At 37.7% G+C, this 15939-nt stretch overlaps 1 protein-coding gene across 7 annotated transcripts in view; it reads right to left on the bottom strand.

Moving 5' to 3' along the window:
• Window positions 1-1028: 1028 nt before the first annotated feature.
• The window catches only part of thrb (thyroid hormone receptor beta), a 129306-nt gene continuing 114395 nt past the window's right edge, over window positions 1029-15939 (bottom strand). For 5 of the 7 annotated variants that reach the window (XM_075450492.1, XM_075450494.1, XM_075450493.1 and 2 more), the window contains 7 exons: window positions 15558-15658; window positions 15320-15467; window positions 14240-14445; window positions 12877-12963; window positions 12506-12652; window positions 10634-10892; window positions 1029-8269 (listed from right to left, as the gene is read on the bottom strand). In XM_075450492.1, coding sequence (XP_075306607.1) covers window positions 8028-8269; window positions 10634-10892; window positions 12506-12652; window positions 12877-12963; window positions 14240-14445; window positions 15320-15467; window positions 15558-15658 — 1190 coding nt within the window. In that variant the 3' untranslated portion in view covers window positions 1029-8027. The remainder of the gene's footprint in view (window positions 8270-10633; window positions 10893-12505; window positions 12653-12876; window positions 12964-14239; window positions 14446-15319; window positions 15468-15557; window positions 15659-15939) is intronic. The other 2 variants (XM_075450496.1, XM_075450498.1) reach the window with 1 other exon arrangement.

Here is a 15939-nt window from a genome sequence, read left to right as displayed (position 1 = left end):
TGGTAACTAATTCTGTTAAAATCTGGATGCAAATTCGGAAAAGCCTGGGCCTCCATAGAGCCTCAGAACTCTCCCCCATTGTAAATAATCACCTATTTCTGCCCTCTTGCACTGATTTGACTTTTAGGACTTGGTTTGATAAAGGCATAACTAAATTTAGGGACCTGTACAAACAAGGGACTTTTATGTCCTTTTCTGAGCTTTCAACAAAATTTGACCTGCCCAAATCTCACTTATTTCGCTTTTTTCAAGCAAGGCATTTTATTCAGAATCAGAACCCCAAATTCCCTAGTCGTCCCCCTGAAACTCTGGTTGACTCATTATTGGCTCTTGATCCTAAACAAAAGCGTTTAATTTCTAGCATTTACAGCCTTATTAATTCTGCTATAGACACACCAGCATCCGGTCCCAAGGATTCTTGGGAGCAAGAGCTTGGAACCGCACTACCCGATCATTATTGGCAACAAGTTTTACGGTTGGTCCACTCCTCTTCAATCTGTGCGAGGCACGGCCTTCTACAGTGTAAAGTTGTACACAAAGTTCATTACACTAATTTGAGGCTATCTAGGATTTACCCCAATATAACCGATTCCTGTAATAGGTGCAAACAATCCCCAGCCGACCATTCCCATATGTTTTGGTTTTGTCCCAGGCTTGCCACATTTTGGTCTGAAATCTTTAAAACTCTTAGCACAGCTTACAACATTACTATTTCTCCGGATCCCCTCTTGGCCCTATTTGGTTCCCCCTTGCAGCCTCTCGCATCTAAAGTTATGCAAATTGTTCTTGCATTTGCCACTTTGCTGGCCAGGCGACTCATACTTCTCAATTGGAAACACCCTCAACCTCCGTCTCACAGCAGGTGGGTGAAAGAGATGCTACTGTCCATTAAACTCGAAAAGCTCAGATTTTCCCTCAAGGGTTCCTTAGGTCCTTTTGAAAAGACTTGGAGACCTCTCTTAAACTATATTGAATCTTTGACTTCTCTGCCTGACTACGACGACTGAGCCCCCCATATATTTATTTACTTTTTTTTTTATTTTATTTTTTTTTATTTAAAATTACTAGTTTACTTTGTCATTTTCCATATTCACGTGTTTGTATGTGTTTTGTACCGTTTATATGTTGATGTTGAATTCGTAGAACTGTTCTGTCGCGTGGGGGGGGATTGTGGGTGGGATGAAAAAAACTGGGGAAAAATTATAGATTGGAAGGTTTCTCTGTTGTGCTGTACTGCTACATTTCTACCTGTGAAATTGCTTCCAATAAAGAAAGTCAATATAATAGTCCCTGCTTTGGAGGCAGTCTGTAGTTAAAAGTATTCTATAGAACCTTCTGGTCCCAACAGGAACTAGGGGCTCCCTGAGAGTTACTTGGTGACTGGAAACCACATGCCTTCAAAAGCTTTTTTCTTTTCTGGTTGCATTCACACTGCCAACAGGAACATTGAAATGACATGTTGGCCATTCAACAACATGGAAGCTGACCAGACTAATCACCATCCATTTACGTCACTGATTCTCAGGGTAACTACTCTGAGGTAGGAGCTTAAAAAGTAGAAAAGTCCCTCCAACCGCAGTCCTACAAACTATGATTGTATGCAACTACACAAAGTTCCTGTGGTCTCAAATGATCTTATGATACAGAGAGCTGAAACACAAGCTTTCATTCAGACTGCGAACGAGTAGTAGCTGTTGCAGGCAAACCGTGGCTCAGCGTGGGCATCATTTTTTTATTTGACAAAGTTATGCAGCCAAATTCCTGAGACGAGACCGAAAGTCTTTTCAAGTTTTAAAAAAAGAGGTAAGAGAGCATGGTAAGATTTTTTTTTTTTTTTGGTTTGTCATGGTTTTAATAGTATAATAGTAATGCAACGGCAGCAGATTATGGTGTTATGTCTTTACTATACAATGAGAAATCAAGTCTCTAATGCCCTTTTCAGTTTAATTTGCTTATGTGTAATCTACACAGTTTGTCAGGTGAAATGGCAACAAACATGAACAGAAGTCTTTAGCTACATTTTGACCAGAGGAACCTTTATGAGAAATAAGGGTCTTTGGAGGGTAGAGGAGAGGGTTCCACTATTCATCCCTCGGTTCTACTGCAGAAACCAAGAGCTAAACAAAGTCCCAGGGAAATATTTCAACCCTGAAAATGGTCCTGGTAGGAAAAGCAGTACTTCTGAGATAACCCAGAACCTTTGGGCTGGGGCTTGCAGTGGAAAAAACATTTCCGTTTCATTGCCTTACTTTCACTTTCTTATCTTAGTCATGTCAAGTTGAATAAACATCATAGTTAGCAAGACTAATCAAGCACAAGTTGCACCAGAGGTACAGTTGTTACAGTTTGTGAATGAAACATTAAAACTCATCCAATCATGCTTGTTTGAAGCGGCCGGGGTGACACATTGTAAGCTCCAGCGGTTGAGCTAGCTTTAGAATGAGCTTTAGAGCAATGATTAAAAAAAGCAGTCAATCTGAGCACTGAAAAAATACAGAATAAAGCTCATTTAGAGATTTGAATGGAAACATGTCATATGTGTTTGACAACAGACGCTTAAAACTTGTTAAAGTGTTGAGAACTGTGTTAAAACAGTTTATCGAAGCTCTGTTCAGGATTTTAAGGCAGGTCTAATAATCACAAATCCATTATGCAGTGACATCGTGTATAAAAGACAAGCAAAAGCGACAAACATGGCAACGTTTTCAATGCGGCTTCCACTACTACGACTACACCTAATACTATTAACACGATACGTTAGCCTTGGACTCGCAACTAAGTGGCTAAATATTGTTTTCATCATAGAAATGACTCTTTCCCGGATGCCAGAATTTTCAGGACTTACAGGTTGTCTCCCTAAAATGAAGGGGAATATTAGAGAAGAAGAAAAGCTATTCATTTTGTGAAGAGTGAGGCTGAAATAACTAAAGTCAGTGGATGGATTTGAACAGAGCCAAGGGGATAGGAAATTGGAAATGAGCAGTGACACCAGGTTAATTTTTCTCCTGGTAGTTTTTAAACGGGAATCAGCTGGGATCAGCAGATACACTGATACCTGGTGTGTTCATGGCGCGCTGCTGTATTTCTGAGGTTGAATGCCTGCAGGACAAACCTGCCATAAAAATATTAGTTGCACAATTTAACATTATCGGTAACTGAGTCCAGAGCTGAAAGGTGATAAAAATATTAATTATCTGCAGTTTACCGTGGTGATTTAATATCTAAGCCAAAAACAAGCTCGGTTCATTCATTTGAACTAATCTGAGATTGGTCTTCAGCAGACATGCTCCCAGTGTATGAGTACAGAGTGCTGCTCATTTTCAGATATAGTTTAATTTATTTTATGATTGTTTTGACCATTCACGTTTGACTGAATGGTTGAAAGCACATTCTTCTGTAATATGACCAACTCAGAATGCAGCTTTCTCGCTGCACGGTATCTTTTACTTTATCTAGAATGTTGCTCGTTTTTAATCATTTTAATTATTTTATTTGTTTCTCTTTATATTCTTTTATGTAATTTAAATGCTTCTTCCACTCCCCGCTGCAATGCTTTTATTTTATGTAAAGCACTTTTTGGATTGGATTATTTTGTAAATTATGATTACTATGAATTGAATTCCAATTGGCTTGAATTGGACTATACTATTTAAGTGCCTTGAGATGACATTTGTTGTATTTGGCACTATATAAAAATGAATTGAATTGAATAGAACTTTGAATAGTTTTGGACATGAAATGTGCTGTACAAATCAATTTGACTTGACTTGCTTTACTTAAACTTAATTAGCCTCAACTAAACTGTACCTTAGGAGAATATACTTGCTCTTAAATAAACACTCATATCTTTATGATGGCCGCCCCTCCTATTCTCATTTAGAGAAAAGGTTTTGCACCTTCTTAGAAATGACTGCTTCACCTATGCAAGAAAAAATACGAGGATGACCAGTAGAGGTAGTTTGGGATTAAATGTGAATAGAAAGCCAACATCCTAAAATTTGAAAGCTCTGCATCAATTGAGTTTGTTGGTGGGCCCCCCAGTGGAATCTTCTGGTAACAGGAACAGTATGCATTTACATACTGTAAACAATTCCAGCAACAATCAGTGGGTCCACATGGTGAGATTAATTCGATTATAGTTGGGTTATGCTCCTTCTTTGAGCAAGGGTAATTATCCTTGGATATTTGACGGTGAATAAATCGAATCATAGGCACAAAGCATGTCATACCCCGGTACGATAGGTGGCACATTTCAACTATTGCTAATAGAGCCACTTCCGGTTGACCGCTTCACCACCACCACCACCACCAACAAACTCGGGCATTGAACAAAATGGCGAACGAAGAGCAAGATGAAGCTACGTCCCTCCACATTTAGTTGGCGATGAGCTGCTTGTTGCACAAACGCGATGCACAGCGGCGCATTCTCCATCGCGTTGTTTGTTTCTTTCCGACGGCAGCGACAACAGTAATATTGTCTCTTCCGACTTCCGGTTCACGACCCCGGGAAAAAGTATCGAGCATGCGCAGAACGCAAACTCCAATTCACCACGTGCTTCACTGTCCACAAGCAAGTTTAATTTGACTTTCAACTGAATTATCTTGGGGTCTTAATCTGATGGCGAGTAACCCGATCCGGTCCAATTTCTTGTCAGATTAAGGTGTCTATGTGAACTTAATAACTATTGTAATTTAGCCCTTAATCAGATTTTTACAGTGCCATGTAACCACTGAGTGAAGCAAGTTGGCTACCGGGATGTTAAAAAGCAAGCATATTCTTGGCCTTTGACCTCATTGGGATTTTAAGTTTTGGGTACTTTTGGTCAAAATGTGCATTTACTTCTTCATTGAATTCCTGAGCTTAGTTCTTAGAACTGTTTGGTTGAAAAGAGCCATTAGACTGGTTATGAGCCACTCAGTTTAACATTTGTCGGTGGCCAAACCTTTTCTTTTCCCAATACAACAATTCAAATTAGAAACAGAGCTAGGCTTTACCTAACAAGGAATGGTGTATATTAAGCTTTTCTTACAGCAGAACCTTGTTGACCAGGGGGGCTCATTTTCACAACTCAATCAACAATCACCCTAATATGATTATGAGCAAAATGGGGGTGCATGTAAAGATGGTAAGTGTTACTTTTACAAGGATTGGGGGGGGGGGCTGCTTCCACTTCAATTCCATTCTGTCTCTCTCCCTCTGATTGTCTGTGCATTTGCTTAAGTCTGTACAGTTTGTGAGGTGTGTGAGGTCCGGGTCATTCAAATACTGTAGCAAGTCTATTGCTTTGATAAAAAGGCATCACTTCACAGAAATGACAGGGAAGAAAAAACAAAACACAAGCTGCTTCCAGGAGTAGCGTGAAGCTTGATAAAGTGAGAGATAAAAAAGCAAATTCTTGTCACATTGCAAAGGACAATACCATAGAGAGGTTACTTAGAACAACAACAAAAAAAGAAGATACCGGATGAAAAGGAAAAAACAACAACAAAGCGCTACATTTTCACAATCTCACCAGCTTTCTCAGTGTACCTTGCTGATGATCAATCATACTGCTTTGGGGTCAGTTAGCATTAATGGTGTGCAAATCCCACCAGTTGGTCATAGTGGTGGGGTCTGACCCATGTGTGTACTGTATGTGTACTGTCTATGTGCATGTTAGTGTATATGCATGCCACTGTACGTGGGTGTTAGGGTGTCAAAATAAATTTTAACAACTTGTAAATAACATTACAGTTCCATCAGCCATTGTCCCAATCAACGACACCATGACATCACCGTTTGAACATACAGTGCCCCAATTTCAAAACTGTAAGATGACAAAAAAAAAAGAAAAGAAAGATGGAAATGATTGTATGAGGCAACATGGCTGAGATGAAACATTGAACTCATACTGGTTGTACAGCTGAAGCTGCTAATCTGGACGAAAACACGAGTCAGAGGAACCACTCTGTGTGTGCAGCATGCACTAACAGTTTATATTATCTATCAAATGTCTATTATCTGTCAAATATATATCGATTTTCTTTGTGATATCTTGATATCCTAACAATGGCTCACCTGATATCTTGATATCACTAAGAAAATCCAGCAGGGATTAAATTAGGAGGGTGTCATACACTTAGTTTTGGCACAAAATCTGATACTGTTTGACAAAAATGAGTAATGTGCGATTGTCATTTCCTGCAATCAATGTCATTATGTGCTTTTATCTGTCCTGACCAGTCTCTAGCAATGATGATGAGGCTTTAATGCTACTGCTGCGTTCTCTTCTTAACTGTCAGGGAAGTCTGAATCTCCAGCATGTGCGTATGAGTATTAGTCTTGTCTTGGTCAACCATGTAAAAAAAAAAAAAAAAAAAAATCAAGGTAACAAACATGAACACATCCAATTTACAATGATATTGGACAGAGAAAATCAGGACGTTCACATTTGAGAAGCTGGACACAGCATTTCTTAGTAACTTTTGCAGTAAAAATGATGATTTTTCAAATATCAAAATATTTCTTTTAGGTCATCAACTAATCGATTAACCCCCTAAATCTTGCTGTTCTATCTATAAAACAGAAATATATTTATGTCATGTGTCTCAGATATCAGTCTGCATATAAACATCAAGTTTAACATTTGTACAATATCCAATGCCACCCATTTTTATATTCAGCACATTTGATATGCTGCCTAGTTGGGCTTGTTCTTTATTTATTCATTTATGTATATCTTTATTTTCTCCACAGCAAACAGAGACACATTACTTTTAGAAAGTGTGGAACACATATAAGCTGTTATATGAACCTGACCTTCTCAGTCCATGGAGATGAGCCTGTGCTTAAATAAGCCTGATCTTTTGCTGGAGTTTGTTTCCTTACATATGGGATAACAAAATATCTTAGAAATAAAACAAAGTGATTTACTTGAATATTTCTGACTTCGCTGTCTAATCTTCACATTCATTTAGCAAACATTTTGGTCAAACCACTTCCAGCTCCCACACTTCCAACATGAATCTCCCAAACATGAAGTGAGATTTTCAAAATGTCAGCCTCTGATTCTTGTTTCTTCTTTTTGTTGAAAAAATGCTTTTTTTCCCCCAAGCACTACACTGATTATGCCATCATAGTACAAAAGATGATGCTGCATGCAATATTTGGCAATGCTTTCAGTAAGCATTGCCCATAAGCAGTCAATGTCATGTGCCGATGTAATTACTTACCACAAATGTTTCAAATATTTGGTAGACAAAAGAATGAGCTTTAATTAGAGTTAGGAGTTCTTGTTGGTCTTGCACTGTACAAGCTAGGCTTGGAGTTCTGCCTTGAGGTGCTACTCTGCTGCAAAATTCAGAATTATCCGTCATCGTGTCTTAACCTTGAAATGTTTTGGCTACCCAAAGACCCCTTGAAGCTTGTCAGCTGCTAACATTAACAGCCTGTTGCTGTTCATGAGTCAGGTCACAGTGTGATGGTGAGACACTGAACAGTTAACTCACTGGATGGATGAAAATGGATATATTAACAAGCAAAACGGGTCCAATAAGTCGAGCAGGTGGGGGAAGACTAACGATGAGCTGACAGTCATATTCTGTGTATCAAGTAAGAAGAGTTTTTTAACGTGAAAGAGGAAATTACATTTGCTTGATTTCAAATGAATGAACAAGTGTTGAGAAGATCACCATTACAGTATGTCTACTGTACAATAATCAAAAACAAAAAAAAACTATAGTAAAATGCGAGGTGAGAGGTTATATGTACAACAATAACAATAAACGAGCCACAGGGGGAAAAAAAAAACAAAGAACAAGGCTATTCACATGTACCCGCAATGTGAGGAATGGTTCCATCCAAAACTAGACCAGAGAGCTACTCCTAAACACTGGAATGAATTGACACTCAGTAGTGCTATTAGAAAGTTCATTGAGACGGGCCTTCTGCTGGTTCCAGCCTGAGACCACCGGGGTGCCCGGGCTTTGACACACATACACGCATACACATACATGCACGCAGACACACGCACACTGAAATCCACCGGTCAGTCCTCAAAGACCTCCAGGAAGAGAGGAGGAAATAGCTCAGTGGGGCATTCCACTTTCATGTGGAGGAATCTGCTGGCGTGGCAGGCGCCGATCATCCGCAGGTCCGTCACCTTCATTAGCAGCTTGGGCCAAAAATGCGCCACTTTGTGTTTGCGGTAGTTGATGTAATGTTCAAAGGCCAACAGGAACTCTTCTTGGCAGCGCTCGATTCGCTCCACACTACTCAGGCCCGGACGATCTGAATGAAAAAAATACACCCATAGTGTTACAGAACTCATTTTACAATAACTGAAATATATGAGCTATATGTGGGGAGGGAGACCCAATGACTCATTCCTTTTTTACTTTAAAATGAGAATCATATATATGTTGAATTGAATGAAATTTTAATCATATCATGGCACAGTTAAGATCAATTATAACTGTCGAGGAAGAGTGAAAATTCTATTGTCTGTTCTGAATAACAGTAAAAAGTACATCCTTTCTTAAGAGAAAAGCCTCAGGATTCAAATGGAGCAAACCATTCTACGTGACTGAAACAAAAGCAGGAATAATTCCTTACCTTGCAATCAAAGTGTGTGCACGGCAAACATTTGTGTCTCAGGATACGTTCGAATTTTCCACTCATACACCAATTAGTCCACTAGAAAGTGAGACCATTCTGTAGTGCTACTTGCATTGTGCCAGCAGTTATGGAGCGGATGGAGCAAAGCTTATGCTTGCTAGCGCTAGCTTCTGGGCAAGGCTCACAAAATGAACATTAGCGCATGCTGCTGCTAATGTTTGCAGCTAGTTATTGTAATTTTCTTTTGCATTGAGATTCCAAATGAGCAAATAACACTCCTCATACATTTCAATGATAAATTTGTTGGTCTCTGCCTACGACACAGGATTTGAGAAATTACAACAGTACCAAACAGACCATTGTGGCTCTAAACACTGGTATTTACCAACAGTTTTGTTCTGTTAAATTTAAAGGATAACTGCGGTATTTTCAACATTAAGCCTCTTTTCTGAGTCGTCTGCAATGTTTTAGAACCCCCCTCGTCGCTTTTTTGATGTTTACTGCTGTCTCTGGTATTTGCCTAATTTTGATTCTTCTCAACCTGCTTCAGAATGGCAAGTCATATGCATTTCCTAAAAGGTCCGTAAAAGCACAATAAACGTCCGTTTTCAAAATCATCAACTCACCGGAGTGGTTACTGGTGTGCACTGGTAATCCATATCAAATTTTGTTGCGAAAAGTTGCTTCTGTCGTGTTTTATTTGACATTTTGTAAATCCCATTGAGTTCTATTGAAGACTGGATGTTCGTTGATATTACGTTGATAGCGGAAGTTTATCCACGGCTGTGAGGTGGCTAAGAAAATAGTTCGAGCATGAACGAGCTGCCAAATAAAAAATAAAATCTCCTGAAGTCCACCACCAGTTCTTTAGTCTTGGTGGTGTTCAGGAGCAAACAGTTATTTTTGGTCTATAGTGTGTGAGTGAGGAGTGACAAACTTACCCCGTCTCTTTTACAGGAGAAATGGTTAAATGTTGCACAGTGTTATCAGTCCAACAACAACAACAAAAAAAAAAAATCAAAGATTTGTGTTTTTTCTTTTCTTTTTTAAGGAAATAAGATGAGTAAATGTTCAAGAGTTAAAACTGAAAATGAATCCATCTTTGTCCACAGTGTGCTGCGTGTACATTTAGTCTTTTATCTTGTGTAGTTTTATTGAGAAGCTACAAAGTCCCACTTTGAGACTGACATCCGTGAAATTTTATGTTTGAATAAATAGGAAAAATGGTCCATTTATCAAACAGAAGATAGCAGAATTATGTTAGACTATCTTCACGCCATAGTTTATCACAGCAAATCCCTTGTGATCACTAGATTTAAGTGTTTTCATAACAATATTCTCATCTTTCACTTTGACAAGCAAATCCATAAATTTCATGCACTATGGATATGAACCACTGAAAGTGCAATGATCTGCTGTAATTATCAGTTACTGGCACTGACTTGAACTACTTACACAGCTTTAAAGCCAGAAACAAAAAAACAAACAAAAAAAACCCAAACACACTTATACAAACACACACAAAAGATGACCTTTTATCCCAAAATGATTCAGCCTTCAAACAGCTAGCAGTTAAACTAAGTGGTTATTTTAAATGTGCCAAGAGGAGAGAACAGAAGGGCGGGTTATCCCAGTGTCATGTCTGCATGTAACCCACAGCAGAGCAGTATTGATCTTCAGTGAGTTGCTGTGTATCACACAGAGATGCGGCAGTGGAGCCAAACCCAAGCTAGCTGGACAAAGCTCCTCAGAATGATTACGGTGATTAATTGATTGAACTGCAGTTTGATATGGATTTCATGTCAAAACGGAGTATTCTCACAATCTGTGCAGGGAAGAACAAAGCAGTACTATAGACATAACACAGACAGCGAGACGTTTGGGCTCAACTGTTGTGTGCAAAGTAATTCACTGGCACAGGAAAACTGTAGAAGTTTACTGCTCTCTAGAATATACAGAAAAAAAAAAAGTTCTTGACCTTTAGAAAGCTATTTGTATAAATAGAGTTAAAACAAGAAAAGCTCATGTGCTGCTTACCGGATGAAAGCAGGATGACTGCTTGTAGAAGAGCCACCTCAGAGTCATCCAAGTTAAAGGAGGACAACGAGACGCCAAGGTCAAAGATGGCGTCTGAAACTACACCCAGGCCTCCATTTTTAAGCTGATCCCTTGTGACCGCCATTTCGCCGTTGAGCGTGAGAGTCTCGCTCTCTGAATCATAGCGAACAGCTGCTCGCAGGGACATGATCTCCATGCAACAGCCTTTCAACAGGATGATCTGGTCTTCACAAGGCAGCTGGGTAAAAGAGGAAACAGCGTTGTCAGAGGTTAGCTTGTGGTGGAGGTTATTTCGCTAATATAACAGTAGTACGTATCTCCGTCTCTCTTCATGTTAATTGTATTAATAAAAATTCTGACTTTGAAAGAAAAAAAACAAAATGCAAGTGGAATTAGGAATACATGATCTAGTTAGCTGAGCAGAAAATATAATAAAAAAAAAAAGTAATATTTTTGGCTAAATATTTCTGGTTAGCTATTTTGAGAACTAACTAACTTTTACATCGTACTTAAGGCGAGACACTACAGGTAAATAGGGTAATATTTTAAAATAATAGATATCACCATGAAACTTCCTCAGTTGATTACTTATACAAGTATGAAAAAAAAATGTATTACAAGTTTTAGAAATTTGTATGTTTAATGACGCAAATTAGGCATTATCTCATTAAATATGCGCAAATTTGCATATATTTCCAGAAGCTAGATCTGAACATATGATAAAGCCAGGTGCAAAATTATTTTTTCATTTTGTTTAAACACAAAATGAAAAGAAAATTACAGAGGGATTTCAGGATATCTGCTTTTATTTCCTAGGAAATCAAAATATACTGTCCATAGCCTAAAAAACATCAATTTTCGCCATATTGTTTTATTATAATGTCACATAAATCAGACCAGGAATGATTTATCAACAAATCCTTCTGTAAATATCTTCAGAATACTGCTAAGTGTATAACTGGAAAGTTTGGTGTTAGTAGGTGCTCCATAGGCTGATATTGATACTGGAAAAATACAAAAAAATGATTTTGAGAAAACGGCATTTAAAGATTTAAATAGGGGAATTCATTTTGGTAAATTTGGGCGAAATGTACTGCCGCGATTAAACAAAATGTGATGAAATAAACATTTTAATTTATGTTTTGAAATAACACATATTGAAGGAGTAGACTGGCCCAAAATCTAAAAATTGACCACTGCATGAAAAATCACTGTTTTTGCCTGCCGTGTCTCGCCTTAAATAAACACGGAAGACTTTTGGAGCACTCAAGTATCAAGAGATTTAAAAAAAATCTATTTTCTCTCATTGTTCAATATACAATATAACCATATCGATATTTATATAAAATCACAAGTTTTACATTTATTTAAAATAATCTAAATTGATTTAAATTGGTCTCTAATATCCCCAATTGATAGCTGAATATTTCTTAAAGTGTTTTTTCTTTTGTCGTTTCATAGATTGTTTCAAATTTTTTTTTAATCAAGAATCCATTCTCTAAATTCTTTCTTGCACTTCACACATTTTGACACCTTATGAATTCATTCAGGGTTTTTAAGCCCTTCATTAAGAATATAAAATCATTACTTTAGGGCTGATACAGACCAGACTGCTTTTAAAGATCGAAATCTCCAAACAAACTTGAACATTTTTGTAAGAACGTCTTAACATGAGTTATTAAAAATAAATCAGTTCCACAGTTGCATACATCTGATAAAAAATGACAGCATTTGACAACTCAGATGTCACATTTTTAATGTGGCTGGCAATAGGGAATATTATTGCTCCTTTCCTTTTTAGATTTATTTTCAACAATACTTGATTCAATTAATTAAAACAGTTGTAGTTACCTCACAAAACATAGGCAGTTTTTTGGCAAAGTCCACCACTCTGGTTATGGCAGGGGTGATAATTTTAGTAAACTGACTGAAGGCTTCTATATCCACTTTGTTTCCTTCTGGTGCATTGACTGTGGACGCTTGACCAAAATCCTCAGGCTGAAAGAAAAGTGAGGGAAAATCATTGTGAAAACATTTTGAGACTGAATAAAAAAAACCATAAACCTTGTGCTTTTCATTAGAACATTCAGAACTGAAAATAACTATAAATTAAAGAATGTCTTGATTAAGATGAGTTGTTTAAATAAATGTATTTTGCATGTAAATGACACACCACTGATATTTAACAGGAGACGAGATCATTTTGGTGACTTTTTTCTCACCTTAGTTTCCTTCACCCCTGCTGCACTCTGGTCAGAAGTATAGAATAAATTACATGTTATTTCATTAAGAAGCATTGCTTCCTCGACCTGTTGGATAATCAACAGGAATCGTGAAGTTTCAATGGAGAACTCGTGTCAAGCCAACTAAAAAGAAGACAAGTTAAACTGAGGACAGATGAAAGAGTGCAGACAAAAAACAAGCAAAGACAGAAATTCCAGATGAGTTTCTATGGTGAGATTTAAAACGAGCCCTGACAAAAGACTCTCGACAAATGTATGTTTTTCAATTTATTCATCTATTTTTTTTGCAAATAAAGGATTATTATTCAAAGAGCTCTAAGGCCCTGATGGAAAATGTACCTCTTTTTTATTTTTTGGAAAAAGTCTTGGAACAAACTGTGCTGTGGTCATGTTAACATTCCACATTTAATTAAACTTTAGCATAAATATGAATCCCATCATAACAACAGTTGGCAATCATGTAATTATTATCGATTCTAATTTGAATCAATTCCAAATTTAATTCCAAGCTGATTAAAAAAAAGGTAAATGTTCTACACTGGATATTCAAACTAAGAATGTTAAGTTTTTTATATTCAAGAAATGAACTATTCACGTAAATGCACAACATAACCACATACAAAAGGTCCAGACCGACAGGTATCCTTTATTTGCAAAATGGCAGAATGGCTCATCATATCCTGTTTTTCAATAGGTACCCAATTCTGGGCATTTTCTCGTAGATTACTATTCAGAATCGAGTTTTCAACTCAAGAAAACTTGTTGCTGATTGTTAAAACATATCAGCTACTATATCTCACGGCTTGAATACGTTTTTATACGTCTTTATGAGATTTTGTTTCAAATCCTGCCATAGAAACACAAAACACAGTTCACAGCTGACAGGCTGGATAAAGTGATTAGAATTAACAGAAAAGAAAGCAAAATTTGTTATAAGAAAGGGTGAGATGTGAAATCAAAAGCTAAAGACCGGAAGAGAAAAATAAAAAAGCACATATAAGAATCAAGTTATTAGTGACAGCATTTAGGATTGTTGCTTGGCAAGACAGAAAAAAAGACAAAAGTAAGATGTTCCATTTTAAATTAGTGCTGCTGCGCTCAGGAACACTTTTCTCCATTGTCCAGCTAATTCTCCTCACTCTACAAGGAGATAAAAAAAACAACAAAAAAAAACATGGACATATTAACATAGGGAACAGTGAAACAGAGGTTGTGTTGGAAGACAGGGGTCAGGAGGGGTGGGAGGGAGAGGTGGATGGGTGGGGGTGGAGGGGGGGTTGGTGGGGTAATCAATACAATGAAGGCTGTGGTGAGGAGGGAGGGAGGGAGGAGGATGTCTCACCAGGAATTTTCTCTTCTGTTTCCAGTGGTTGCCCTGGGCATTCGTGGCCATATGGGCTTCAGTCACCATACGGATGAGGTCCCACTCCTCCTGGGTGGGCTCCATTCGGTCCCACACAGTCTTTTGCAGTTCCTCCTTCCGACGGCGCTCCCGGTTCTCCTCGATTAGCTTCCGCTTGGCCAGCCTCTTGCTGTCGTCCAACACCACTGGAGCGAAAGAGAAGAGACGGCACACAGAGGAAGAAAAGGGGAGATGATGCGAGTGGACAGAAAGAGGACAACCAGAGGACAGGCGCCACTTACTTAGCTGCTTTAGCATAATGCCAACACAGGAGCTTTCAGATTCAGGATATATACATGTCATCTCAACCTATTTTTTTTAAATCACACACTGAGGTCTTGATAGAAAGTTAAATATTCGTGTTTCTGTCTGTGTGAAAACCAGCAGTTGCACTAGATTCATATTCAAAGAATTCCAATGCTGAGAAGCATCTGGAAACATACATAGATCAAATTTCTAATATTAATGATGGATTATTTTCTCATTTCATGGATGAATAATAATAATTGTGATTACAATTACCAATAATTATGATTACAATTATTTGAATTCCAATTGGCTTGAATTGGACTTTATTATCTAAGTGCCTTGAGATGACATTTGTTGTATTTGGCGCTATATAAATAAAAATGAACTGAATTGAATTGAATATTTATCTATTGATCCAAGCTTATGTATTCAAAGCCCTTGCCTAATGACAGAGAAATGTGTAAATGTGTTACAAGCAAGCACAGGTGAAGATTTGTTTTTCTTGAAAAAATAAAATAAAATCACTAATTGACAATCAATGGACAGTTTGATGATGTGGAGTTCATGATTAAAGTATCGACTTCTATTTGTCCAATTTAGCTAAGAGTGTGATTTGCATGTGAAAATAGGACAATCCAACTTCCAACTTAAAAAACTGTGAGGGAAGACAAAAAATAAATAAATAAACATTAGACACCACCAAAAGCTGAACAAAGAAAGATCATTTTTGTTTGAATTATGGTGTTACTGAAGTTATTTCCATGCTCTTACAGTCTGTTGCCATTCCCACTGCAATGCACTTCTTGAAGCGACATTCTTGGCACTGGTTTCTGGTCACTTTGTCGATGACGCACTTCCCCTCGTACTTACAAGCGTAGGTCGGGTTGAGATTTTTCTGGATTGTCCGCCTGAAGAATCCCTAAAGAGTTGACAGTCAAAATGATCAGTACTGTTCGCAAGATGGAAAACTGAATGAAGCTCCTGTTACACAACTATGGAAAAGTGTTACCTTACAACCTTCACAGGTAATGCAGCGATAGTGATAGCCTGTGGCTTTGTCCCCGCACACTACACATAGCTCATCCTTGTCCAGGTAGCTTGGTATGTACCCTGGTGAGGAAAACACACAAGATTCCAGTCATATTTAAAATATGGAGGGGCCACAAAACATCGAGAGAAAAATACAGAACAAAGATGATGCTAAAGCTCAAAAAGTGCAACCAGTTAAAAAATAAAATGGCAAAAAGATGTAAAACAATAAATACAATGAATAAAATAAATGCATGTCATATATTCATAACAAAAACAACCAATACTTGAATTAAAAGATTATAAATATTCAGTAACATTAAACACTTTGATCACAAATTGACATTATAAAAAGTGTCTTG

Source organism: Odontesthes bonariensis, chromosome 18 (assembly GCF_027942865.1).
Source record: "Odontesthes bonariensis isolate fOdoBon6 chromosome 18, fOdoBon6.hap1, whole genome shotgun sequence".
NCBI lineage: Eukaryota > Metazoa > Chordata > Actinopteri > Atheriniformes > Atherinopsidae > Odontesthes > Odontesthes bonariensis.
The sequence above is the reverse complement of the archived record's forward strand: the minus strand, read 5'-3'. Positions and strand labels throughout refer to the sequence as shown.